The 13,540-nt window shown below is 45.8% G+C and overlaps 1 protein-coding gene across 3 annotated transcripts in view; it reads right to left on the reverse strand.

Annotated features, from left to right (window-relative positions):
• ACMSD (aminocarboxymuconate semialdehyde decarboxylase) overlaps window positions 1-13,540 on the reverse strand; it is a 68,586-nt gene that overhangs the window by 19,246 nt on the left and 35,800 nt on the right. For all 3 annotated transcript variants that reach the window (XM_014599608.3, XM_014599609.3, XM_019480642.2), the window contains exons 6-8: window positions 11,991-12,084; window positions 7,372-7,467; window positions 3,953-4,125 (exon numbers count right to left, since the gene is read on the reverse strand). In XM_014599608.3, coding sequence (XP_014455094.2) covers window positions 3,953-4,125; window positions 7,372-7,467; window positions 11,991-12,084 — 363 coding nt within the window. The remainder of the gene's footprint in view (window positions 1-3,952; window positions 4,126-7,371; window positions 7,468-11,990; window positions 12,085-13,540) is intronic.

The following is a 13,540-nucleotide window of genomic DNA, read 5'->3' on the forward strand; positions in this document are numbered from 1 at the left end:
GGCTGACTTGAAGGTATTCAGCTTCTCAAGATGTTCCTTCATGAAGTCAGCATTAATGGAGGGCAGGGGATCACCCTTACCCGGACTTCCCGGCCCTGTAGTGGGCATGGGCGTCCCATGGGGCTGATGAAAGACTGACGCAAAGTACCTATTTAATAGGTTGGCTTTTTCCTGGGCGTCAGTTGTCAGTTGCCCCATCTGGTTCAGCAGGGGTCCAACGTTGCCCCTGCTTTTCCTCCGGCTCCCCACATATCTGAAAAAGGACTTTTTATTGTCCTTGATGCTCAAAGCTAGCTGGAGTTCAGTTGCAGCCTTGGCTTTCCTAGTATGCTTCCTGCAAGACCGGACCAGTGCAGAATAATCCTCCTTGGAGGTGACTCCCATCCTCCATCCTTTGTAGGTCTTTCTTTTTAGCCTCAGGAGGTCTGCTAGGTCCCTGGAGAGCCAGGGGGGCTGCTGTGCCCTCTTGCTGCCTTTCCTCTGAGATGGAATAGACTTAGTTTGTGCATTGAGGATCGCTCCCTTGAGGAGCAACCACTCTTCTTGAACTCCCCTCTCCCTGTGGTCACAGTCCCTTAGGGCCTCACTGACAAGCCTCCTGAGCTTGTCAAAGTCGGCTTTCCTGAAGTCAAGGACTTGCGTGTTGCTGACTGACTTGCCAGCTTTTCGGCGGATGTTGAAGGTGATCAGCTCATGGTCGCTGTCACCCAGCTTCCCATCGATCACTAGGTCGCCGACTAGGTCATCCCCAGTAGCCAGTACCAGGTCGAGCAGCGCTTTGCCTCTCGTTGGTCCATAGACTTCTTGAGTCAGGTAGGGGTCATCCACGCACGAGAGGAAGCTCTGCGACCGCTCAGATTTTGCTGAGCGATCCTCCCACGAGATGTCCGGGTAATTGAAGTCACCCATGACAACCATGGTCCTGGAGGAAGTTGCCTCAGCCAGTTCCTGGGCAAACTCCTGGTCAAGCTCAGGACTTTGGGTGGGAGGTCTGTAATAGACTCCCACCATTGTGTCCCCTGTGCCGTGTTCCCCACGGATTTTAACCCAGAGGGTCTCCAGCCGTCCACCCTGGTCGCCAATATCGGCTTGCAGGGACGCGTAGCTTTCCTTAACATAGAGAGCTACACCCCCACCCCTTTTCTCTATACAATCCCTCCTGTACAGGGTATAGCCATCTATCCCCGTGGTCCAGTCATGGGTGGAGTCCCACCAGGTCTCCGTGATCCCTATGACATCGTAATTGTTTGCATTGAGCAGGAGGATGAGCTCCTCCTGCTTATTCCCCAAGCTCCTGGCATTAGTGTACAGGCAGGCAAGCGCCCCCTGGGGGGCTCCTTCCTTTTCCACAGATTTTACCAGGGCTGGGGCTGGGGTGGGCTCCCTTGAGTGACGTGATCCGCTGGCTTTGCAAGGATTGCTCAGCAGGCCAGCAGTGGCGGTAGTCCCCCCGTCCCCCAACGGGCTTAGTTTAAAGCCCGGTGGAGCAGGTCAGCCAGTCTGGCTGAGAAGAGCCTCCTCCCTAGGGGAGAGAGGTGGAGACCATCTCTTCCCAGCAGCTCGCTGCCTCTCTCGCCAAAGAGCGGGCTGTGGTCATGAAAGCCAAAGCCTTCCCGACGACACCAGCGCCGCAGTCTTTGGTTGACCACATAGATCCTCCTGTCCCTTCTCAGCCCATAGCCTGAGACTGGGAGGATTGACGAGAACACCACCTGTGCCCCCAGACCCTTAAGCCCCGCTCCCATCCCTGTAGCGCCTCATGACCTGGCTGGGAGCGCTCCGAGCCGTGTCATTGGTGCCCACATGAATAAGGAGCATGGGATAGTGGTCTGTGGGTTTGAGGAGCTTTGGGATCCTCTCCGCAATGTCCCGGATGCGGGCCCCTGGGAAGCAGCAGACTTGCCGGGCTAAGGGGTCGGGGTGGCAGATTGGCCCCTCCGTCCCCCTCAGGAGGGAGTCTCCCACAACAAACACCTTACGTTTTGTCTTGGGGAGAGCAGGGGTGGGAGCTGCAGTTAGGCCCATGTTGCCCGTGGGGGCCGGCAACTCAGCAGGCTCTGCTGGGGCAGCAAGAGGTGCGTCCCTGTTGCTCAGTTCTGGCGGGGGAGGGGCCTTGGTGCGGCGGGCCTTAGGGCCCTTGACCACCTTGGTCCACGCCCCTGGCTGGACACAGCAGGAGGTCCCAGAGTCCTCCTCTGGCGTGGAGGGAGACTGTGGTCTACCCTCTGCCTCCCGGGGGAGAAGGGCCTGGCAGTAGGAGTCTATCTCCTGCTCGCAGTCCCTGATGGCACGCAGTCTGTGGACTGTGGCCTGGAGCTCCTCCAGCTGGCGCACCAGAGACCCCAAAAGGGAGCAGACCCCACAAGGGGAGGTCGCCATGCTCCCAGGCCCCAGAGCCTGAAAAAGGGACAGGCAGCCCCCGCAGCCGAGAGCCAGGGGCTCCGTCTGGGTGGAGCCCGGAACCAGGGGCTCCGTCTGGGTGGCCGTCTCTGAGGTGCCAGAGGGGGGGCCACGGAGCCCGAGGGGACCCTCGGGGTGCGGCGCGTGCCCATCCGTGTCATGCCTCTGGTGGGCTGGCTACGGCTGGGGCTGTCTACCCTGGGGGGTGCGCAGGCAGGGTCCAGCGCCCTCCCGCATGCCCTCCTGTGTGAACTCTGCGCTAACTCACGCGCCGGCAGAGAAGCGTGCCTGTTTACGCAGCCTGTTCACACAGCTACGGTCGCGTGGCTCCCTGCGGGGCTGGGCAAAGTAGGGGCCTGGGCGGAATATTTGCATTCCATGCTGTTTAACATGCCATCTAACATTCCCACATGCATTCTTTTTTATTACTAACCTGCAGGACTACAGCTTCCCAGGTACAATTACTACACCACTAGCTTTGGGGGATTTTTTAATACAGAGTTATGAACAAAGCCAAGGCTGTTTTTGCAAGCTGTGCAGTCTCTGTGAGTAGTCTAATGCCTCAGGTGAGTAGTCTAATTGAAGCAGGTGATTCACAATGCATCTGAGCAAGGACTATGAGCTTTTACTGGATTGGGACTATTATTTCTAGAACTCCCTGGAACCAAATCTTCCAATGGTATAGCTCAACATAATTCAACGAATTTTGTAGAGCGATGCCCATTTATACCACCTGAGGCTCCAAGCTTAAATTCACTGGGAGAGACCCTGGTTCCACTGAAGTAAATGACAGAATTTTCATTGACTTTACTGGGCCCGAGATTTCATCTCTTTTTTACTGAGGTAATGGCACCTTGTTAATCCATTATGTCACCAGTTGTATCTATCCATCTGCACATCTAGCATCTTTAGATCCAACTACACTGTATAAAAAAAGGCTGTAGTGGTGAACCTTTTTAATAGTAATTTGAGATAAACATACTGTTCTTCTCCCTTCTGACCTAGAAAGAGGGAATAATTATACCTACTTTTCGGGGATACTTGGAAACATGAATCAATGTTTATAAAGCACTTTGAGATCCTTGGGTGGAGGAAATTTGGAAAGCAAAAATTAATTATAATAATTTATTTGTAGAATGTTATTTCTGTTGTATATTCTTATGAAATGGTTGAGCTATTGAAGAAGGCCATTCTTGACTGAAAATTAACCACTGGACCCAGCAACACACACTGGAAGCATTTAACTGGAAAGAAAAATGCCATCATTTCTTACTCACCCCATAAAGCACCATAAGATTATTGCTTGAATTCATGCTTTCACCTGAAATTCATTCCATCTCCTGCCTGTTACTTAGTCCATTCCTAATTCCACATTCTGCTAGAAAATTGAAGCATTTAATTGTTTTTGGTTTCCAAAAATATTTGAAAAAATGTTGTAATCTACTCCCTACTTCTACCATCTCTCTCTTTTTCCTTCCTCAAGATGGATTTGATACAGAATAACTCACTTGGGTGCTATCAGTCAAATGCCTTCAAAAGTATTTTAACTCACCTCTCCTATTATGTCTGTTAGCAGGTTCAGAGCCTTAGGATCATGGACGAGTGAATCGGTGTAAAATGAACCAAGGTATTTCTTTGGATCGACATTATTATCCACTGCACACAAATCAGGGCGCACATTAAACCCATGGGAAATACGTCCGAGAGTATAGGGAAAAGAGCCACCTACAAAGAGAGGTTATTACTGAAGGGGGAAATCATTTCTTTGCTTTCATAAATCTGAAAATATAGGAAGAAAAAACCACAATGCCACAGACAGAGATTACTATGCAGCTGTATAGAAATATACTACTGTACAGGGAATAAGAGACCATAACCAATAAAAGCCCTGTCCCCAAAACGTAATACAATAGCCAGATCTTCAGCTGGTGAGCCTGCCCAATTAAGTTATACTTGTTAACAACCATATTTGACGTGGTTCTGAAATAATTCAAGGTGGGCCATATTAAGGATAAAGTTTGTCAGTGTGTTTTGATCAGGTATGAGTCTAATGTTGATTGGACGGGGTCACGCTAAACCAGGGGTGGGCAATTATTTGGGCCTGTGGGCCACATAAGCCATTCAGGGACATTGCTGTGAGCCAGTCAGCACCCTCCACCCCACAACAGCCCAGAGTCTGCGCACCCTATGTGGCTCCTTCCCACCACTGCCAACAATGCACAGCCCCAGCTCTGGCCTGTGCCCACTCCAGACTCGACCTGGCTGGAGCAGACCAACTGGGTCCCCCAGTCCCATGTGGCCCAGATGCCATCTGGCCTATGGCATATCCTGCTGCCCCCTGGCCACACAGTGGGGTGACCCTGCAGCTCGACTGCCTTTCTAGGTAGCTCAGGTGGCAGCAGCTGCTTCTGGCAGCCTCTGCCACTGGCCCCAGCCTTGTGGTACTGGCAGGGAGCCACACACACATCCCCGACCCTGTCCCAACCCACTCCCGCTCCAGACTCAGCCCTGCAGAGTGGACAAGCTCCAGACCAGCTGTAACCTGTGCACACAGCCCTGACCCCAGCCTGCCCCGTGCCTGCTCCAGACTTGCCCACCATGCTGAGCAGTGGCAGCGCTGGGCAGAAGCTGCTGTTCGGTGCGGGGGTAAAAGCAACTCCTTCCCTTCACTGCTGCTGGCTTCTTGTTGCAGCCGCCCAGAACCTGCACCTGGACTGCCTCCATGGCTCCTCTGCACTGCCACTGCTGCCTCTAGTGAGTGCAAAGGAGCCACTGGGTAGCTTGGATGCAGGCTCCAGGCAGCTGCAGTCTATAGCCTGGGCTCCGGGCTGGCCCAGGAGGAACTGAGGGACCTGCTGTGGGCTGGGCAAAGTCCCTCTGTAGGCCAAATCTGGCCCATAGGCCATATTTTGCCCACCCCTACACTAACCTGTCATTGCATTAACCAGTGCAGAAAGTGCACACTGCAGAGGCTCGGCATGAGGAAGAGAAGCCTAAAGACAGTTTTAAATGATGTCACAGGGATAAGCTCTACAATACTTAATGGGCATTGGCAGGAACCTTGTCAGGCAACGTAAGTGCATGGAAGAGAGACTCTTTAATTTGTACATGGATGAAGGATGGGCTTAGCATTAGTTGTAAATTTTTCTCCATTTTAGTTTGCTTGGCAACTGATTAAACTCCCCTGTTTTATAGGTATTAGCTGCTTGTCTCTCTAATCTTTATAGTTAGAAAGAAAAGCTCTGAAGTGTGAACCAAATATAAATTGATGTCTGCCTCAGCTTGCATCTTCAGAGTCCACCCAGCTCCATGTGCCTATATAGGTATCCTGTATATAGGTTTTGTACTATACACCAAGATACTCAATGTTAAGGAAATAAAGTTAGCCAGAGAAACTTCTTTATTAACAGTGGATATGACAGCAAGTCTTTTAGGCACTTACAACCCTGAGAGAAAAATTCAAAGCTCTGCTGAAATTAGAATTTTTTTTCCATTTTACTTTCTTGAAACTAGCATCTTCATACAAGGCTGCACTTAAATAGATGCAGGAATAATTGCTACATTGACATTTCTCTTTGTCAGTGTTGCAGTAATAGTTGAGGAGTTAGAATACAGCTTGGGGAAAACTAATAGAAAACCATTCTGCATAGAAAGGAGGCTTCCCAGTGCTTCCTGGCATCTCTAATTGCTAATGGGAAGCAAGGGAAAATGCACATAAAAATAAATGCTACTTGATTTGGATGCATCTGTTGTGATATTGTAATCACTACAAACAGAGATCTTTCTGCTGCATTTTAGTTTGGTTTCTCTATTAGCTAATGCTCTTCTGTGTTTCCCTCTGCCTAAACTGTGCTCTTTTCCTTTCTTTTCTCTGACAAGAATGGCTCCTTCCTCCTATCTTTGAATTAGTGCTGGCTTCTGTTAGTGATGGCTTCTGATATTGCAGAGAGAAGATGGGGGCAAGGGAGAAAGAAGTGTTGAATAGTCAAATAGCTCACTTTCTGTTTTTCTGATGCTCCCTTTGCTAAAAATGTTTCCAGGCAGATGATGCTGAAGAAACCATTTCTCTACATAGTCTGTAAATCATTCTCTCTTATTATCATATTACAAATACAGAACTGGGACAGGCTATACCAAAAAACCCCTTTAAAAGTGCTTTCTGGTGACTTGTGGCTGGTGAGGACATTTTCTTATCACTGTCAGTTAAGCTATGTGGTCAAGTGAGTTTCTATGACATCAAACCATACGGGAGAGATTCTGCAATATTTATATGCAAAACTCCCACTGAGTTCCCTAGTTTGAGTCCTCAGAGAATCTTTTTATGAAATAAACTAATCTCATTTAAGGATGCCACTGGGATTCTTGATCCATTTTTGATTGCTTGGGATAAGATTTATGATAACCCATGGACCCTGGGCTCAGCCTAAATCTTTCCTTATGGAAATCCCCTACTGACTCCTATCATAAAGGCAATTTTGATTCCAGTTCAGTTCAAACACTGACGTCAACAGTGATCAACAGGGAACAATTTTGCCGAAGAAAGAACACTGTGGTCTCGAGATCTCTTCAAGCCCTCTCCTCTTGGCTGAGACTCTCAACACAGATCACAGTTGCTAATTACTGACAATTGTGTCTACATCACAAATACCACCACATGGCCACTGGAAGTAGGACTGAAACAGCAAAGCCTGTTCTACTGGAACACAGGAATTAAATAGGCTCAGTAGGAATGATCAAGCCTTATTACTTTTTTTTCTTTTTAAAGACTTTAAAATGGCTCAATCCTCTTTACTCAACCTTATTAAGACAGGCAGGTCTCTTTCTTTAACTAGACATTTTTGTTGTTTCATCTACTTTTCAAATATAACACACTTAAATGCTTGAAATGGATCTCCTAATAGGCAAAACCAGAAAAGATAACCATTCAATAATGTTCAGCCAAGGAAGTGGTTCATGAGATATATTACCTACCTCCATGTGCAAAGCAAACTTTCAGTTTAGGAAATTTTTCAAAAATTCCACCCATAATCATTGAGCAGATGGCTACAGTTGTTTCTGCTGGCATGCCTAACAACAAAGAAAAGTTTTGTGATACAGACTTCATACTGAAGTTTTAGTTTTACACATTAGTGATGTTTCCCTCAATATCCTCTGTATTTAAAACCAAAGGTAACATCTGCATTGCAAATAGCAACTCCATAAATTATTTCTTATGAGAAAAGCACTACTTGAACCAGCCATTACTTAAGGTTCTTTAACTGTAGTCAGAAAGGAGGGGTAGAAGCTATGCACTGAATTCGCATCTCAAACCCAACATTTAAGACTTTTTTACACTGTACAAGGCAGTGTACAAGGCAGTGTACCGCACAGACATACCCAATCCTCTGAGTCTGGGCATTAGAACAGCACAGATGTGTTAGCACAGTGAAAAAAGGTCATGAAGCTGTACTGCTTCTGCTACTTGACTAGCATGGCTATCTTTACATGGCACTGCATTGCACAGTGTACACATCTTAGTTTCTCTGTGCTTTGGGCCAAAACATTAGAACGTGGGTGCTTAGAGTTATGGCACTGAAAGACAAATCAGATGCCTAACTCAAGCAACGGGAGTTGCAGATATTTAGCATCTTAAGGTCACCTATGGGCCTTATGAAGAGCCACAAATCTCTTAACCAAATCTCTTCACCAGTACAAATTTGGAATCAAGAATTGGCAGTAATGAGGGCTGTTAATCTTCGGAGCCCAAAATCGCGGTATTACGGACTTGTGGAGCTTTACCACTAGGTATTGGTCTACCACCCGACCCCATCTAGTGTCTGAAAATTACATATACAACAGACTCAGGTAAGCTTCAAACAACTGGACTATATTGTTATAAATTAGTTAATGGGAAACAAACAATAGGACTTTAACAGATAGCAAACATCTATACAAGAACAGGCAATACAATGCAAGGGTGTGTGAGACAATATAGACAGCAAAGGTGGCTCTCTCACCACACAGCGGCAGACTGCTGTGTACTTCTGAGACTGACATCGAACAGCTCTCACACAGTCCTGAACACACGCACTCAGACACACATATCCAGTGCTGCGCTGTCTCACAGGTGTGTTCCTTTTAACAGGGGTGTAGGTTGTAGCCGTGTTGGTCTAAGGACATAGGCAGGCAAGGTTCTTCAGGTGAATCTGATATCTTTTATTAGACCAACTTAAATAGTTGGAAAATGTTTTCTTAGCAAGCTTTCGGGTTTAAACACCCTTTGTCAGGCTGAGGAAGCATCTGCAGTCGGTGCGCGCTCTTCCTGGATGGAAGTCATATTCCATGCATTCATTCTATGCAGGAAGAGCACACACACACCAACTGCAGTTGCATCCTCAGCCTGACAAAGAGTTTTTAAACCTGAAAGTTTGCTAAGAAAAATTTTCCAACTATTTAAGTCGGTCTAATAAAAGATATCAGATTCACCCAAAGGACCCTGTCTGCCTGTTCTTTTTAACCGCACCGGTCAGATCACTCCTGCCAATTATTTAGTTAACCGATTACTTAGGCAGAAGCACTGTCACTCAAACATCCATCACATCTTTAACCAACCTGATGATGACTTACCTCAGAAGGCGAGAGACTCATCTTGCAACAATTTACGACACCGCTCAGTCCTACACTGTGCTCGCTCCTTTCAGAGAAATAGGTCCTGACATCATAGTCAAGAGCTCACTGGGTCTAGACCAGTGTTTCTCAACCCATAGGTCATGACCCAAAAATGGGTCACAAGAATATATGAAAGAGTCGCGAACAAAACTTAAAAAATGGATCAAGAAGCCTGATGCCCTGCTCCTGCATTTGTTCAGGTAATTTGCATTTTCACAGAGCCCAGCGATAACTCACCACAAAAGACATTCCTGCCCAGAAGAGCATCCATCTTTCTACTCTTCTGTGAAATATGAAACATCATAACCAGAAGGAAATATATCCTGGTTGCCACCAGACAACTTTGAGGTAAAAAGACTGCTCCAACTTTTCCCTGAGTCTAATCTGCATAAAATAAACTGTTCCAAATAGAAGATTTTGCCACACCTTCAGCTCTCCTATGCAATATGAATTTTCATTTCTGCCTAGGAGAACCTTTACAATCTTTGCTCTCTCCTATGCCTGAAGAAGGGTGCCTGTGCCCAAAAGCCTGCAAATAAAGATTTTTTTTTGCAAATATCTAGTTGGCCTAATAAAAGATATCACCTCTGCCGTGAGTTCTGATTTAAAAAAATGGATTCTTCTTTAAAGGAGAAAAACATGGGAAACCGTGGCTTTTCCCTTGCAGGCTGGCAGAGCTCCAACCTGCTTGGGGCTGCGGAAGGCCCCCTGTCCCACACACTGGGGGTGGGGGGCAGCAGGTCAGGAGTGAGGGGCGCTGGGGTCGGGACTGGCCATTGATGTTTACAAATGGATCCTGGTACAAAAAAAGTTTAGAACCACCGGTCTACAGCCCTACCTCCTGACCCCTAGTCAGACTGAGCAGGTGCCACATCTTCCATTAATCTCAAGTGGACTTAGATGTTATCGGATGGTCACAGCCAGAGGATGGGGCCAACACTTATATGGGGCTCTAAATAATGAATATGAGAATTAGTTTTTAGATTGTCGTGGTCTAATTGAGGAGATATAACAATTTTCAGCTCTTTTAATATTGTGTATATGAAACCTGCTCTAAGCAGAGTTATCTGATAAAGCATTCAAATGGAGAGAGCAACTAGTTGCCTGCTTTCACTGCTGCGGATAGCGGTGGATCTGAACTGATATCAGAAGTGCCAGTGCTTGGGTGACAGTGGTGCTGTGAGCTTTGGACTGGAAATGTTGTGTGCAGCAATGAGATGTTTTACAAATGTAACAATGGTTGCAACACCAAAATACCATATTTCCTTGAATATAAAATGAGTTCTTTTCTCTCAATCATGGGAAAAAAGCCCCTTGTCTTTTAATTGTATACAAGGAAACCTCATTAAATACACTGTCTATCATTAAACTATTGCTAAAAGCAGCATGTGCTCAATAATGGAAATCAGCTATGAAGCTGATTAAATACAGTCAACACAAGCCGCAAATGTCTGGCAATGTTTCTTCACAAGCCTTAAATGTCTGGCAAACATCATCAAATTGGGCCCTATACAAGTCACCCAGAATTCACTCAGTTCCAATCATGATGGGGGGCTAATTAGCAACGGACCCACCCTGTGTGGTGGGTATCTGGAGTACGCACACATACTGAGCAGTGCTAAACTGTGGGATCACCATGGCTTGAAATGCTGTTGACCCTGCTGGAGCTTAGCCCAATAAACTATATGGTAAATCATGAGCCTTCTGGCTTTGGACTAATATCATGCATAGTTTGTACTCTATATAAGTAGGTACAAAATTATTGCTTAAAAGTGTGTTTATGGAATATCTGTGCTAAAACTTGCAGCAGTTTTAAAAAAGGTAAAATGCATCCATCCTGGATGAACTAAGTTTATGGGTACCTGTAGTAATTTACCTATATGATAAATTATGTTTATTCCAAGGTTAGTGCTTTCAAATTTGCTCCTCACTTTCACGTGCTGAGGGAGAGCAGTGTCTGACAATAAGGGAGAGGGGGGAGAGAAGGGATCTACCTGACCCCTTAGATTTATTTTCCTTGCTGTAGAAGTGGAATGGGGACAAATTCAAGCCCTACTTCTAATAATAAGATTTTATTTTTAGAAAGTTATAACAAATGACACATTTTCCATATATAGAAGTTAATTACTGGAAGGGGGGTCATCTTGTATACATCTTATATTCAAATAAATATGATATTGCAGTGGAGACCCAATTAAAAAATCTGATTCTGTTCTCAGTCATGAGGGTGTAAATCAGGAATTATTCCATCGTGTCAATGGTGTTACACAATGCAAAACTGAGTAAGTGGCAGCAGAATCAGGCCAGGCAACACCAGGGTGCGGTACAAATTTATATGCTGTTACTTTGTGTTCTTCTAACATAAGTGGAAGGTGTGAAAAGACAAAAACCAGATGAGTCGACACTGGCTGTACCTCCTAGGAACTTTCAAAGCACACATTATTTCAGCTAAGGTTGAAATGAATTTAAAATACTCCCTAATCTATCTGATTCAAATGAAATCATAGGAATTAATGCTTTGTCACTTGCTAATTCTACCTGTCTTTCTTCTAATCAGAGTCCCTTTCTCATTAGAACTGCAAAAGGAGATCTCTAGAGATTTACTGACTTAAGGAGACAAGAGAATGAGAGAAGACTGTTGCTAATCTTGTTAAATTTTAGCTACCAATATGTAAATTTAGCCAAACTACATATGCATAAAAATGTGAGCGACACTATCATGGCTACATCATCATGCTTACACAGCCACATGGGTAAAAACAAATAACTGGAATTTACAGTGTGGATCTAATGACAGTATCCAGTTTTAAAAGACAATTGACCAAAAATAACCATGCAAGCTTTCTTAGGCATTGATACATTTCAATTGCCATCTTGGCAAAATTTGCTACTCCTGGAGATGGCTAACGAGTGAAAATTGAATAATATAATGTTATACTCACCTACAAGCCAGGGAAGCCAGTACTTAGACATCCTTCCATCTGTCTGCATGTCCCAGGGATGCACAAACAAGCTACAGTTTAATTGCTCAGCAGCCTTCAATCAAGAGAAAACAAAGTACAATACAGACTTAACAGTAAGGTAGACCCTAGATAGCTCATGGGGTTAGGTTTCTGTGAGAATGAGGGTTTGTGAACTAGCTGGGGTATATACAGCTACAACAAACAGCTGCGTAGGATCATTGAGGTGCTCCAGCTGACTGCAGAAATGGTACCCTTTGAAATAAAAGCTGCGGCAATCAGCTGCATGGGACTACTGCTGTACTCCAGCTGTGTTGAGAAGCAGTGCCCATGAAGTAAAGGCCACTGTAAACAGCAGCACAGCTCATCCTTTACTTGGCAATTAGCTGTGAATTAAGTGGGTTATGAATCACTCAGGTTGGATGATCTGAATAAATGCCGATATGTTCCAGGCCAGGGCTATCCAATTGGTAGCCCATGGGTTACATGTGGCTCATAAGCACTTACTTTGTGGCCCGCAGACTCCCACTGCCCTTGCACCCTTGGTTCCCCATGCTTTTCCTACATTGTTCCTGGTTTGTTGAGGCTACATGCCTGGGGGAAGCCCAGAGTAAAGGTTGTCTGAGGCAGGGGAAGAACTTTAAATTGAGATTTTTCATTTTTTTGTAATGCACACCCAGTGGACTGATAGCAACTGTAAGAGGAGATGTGGAGGCCACAGGACAGGTTGTTCCAGCACCCTGCCTAACCTATTTCCCATGAAGAAGGTTGGAGCCACAGGTGTCATAGCCTGAGGGCCCATTGTAATGGTGCAAGGTGTTGAGTAAGGTGGCTGCAAAGCTTAAGGTTGTGGGGGTATAGACCCTGGAGGTATAGACAGCTGGGAGTAGCCCAAACCCCAAGCTACCTAAACTGAAAGGCAGAGACTGAGGAAACAGGACATAGAGACAGAGATGGAGGAGACTGGTAAAATGACAGCTGATTAGGAAACCACCCTAGCACTGAAAGCCACACCAAGCAGCAAGACTCAGCTGTAGAAGTCCTCCACTTTCCAATCTCATGTCATTCTCATCGTTAAGCAAAGAAAATACCATCTAGATCAGGGCTGTAAAACTTTTTAAGAGATCTCCCCTTCTGTCCAATGTAGATAGCAGAGAGGCACTGTGAGTAGGAGATGATTTATACAACATTGGTAGATGTCAGGGGCAATCTGTACATAACAGAATGAATGAATGCCAGTCTGACACTATTTGCAGAAGAAAAAAGCAGGTTTGTAGCAGAACACTTTAAACTCCCAGGACACTCCATCGCTACCAAGATAATTATTGAGTTTGTTATCATGGGGAAATTCTTCTACCTGCTCATTTCCGAAAAGAAGACTTTACACTCAGTGCTACAGATAACTTTGACCATGAAGACTGTTCACCTAGCAGTGGCATGCCCAGCTCCCATGACACAGTGCATGTTCTGTTTCAGGTGAAGCCTGGCCCCAGCAACATTTCAGGAAAGCCAAAAATTTCTGAAACTGATGT

This window comes from Alligator mississippiensis, chromosome 4, assembly GCF_030867095.1.
Source record: "Alligator mississippiensis isolate rAllMis1 chromosome 4, rAllMis1, whole genome shotgun sequence".
NCBI lineage: Eukaryota > Metazoa > Chordata > Crocodylia > Alligatoridae > Alligator > Alligator mississippiensis.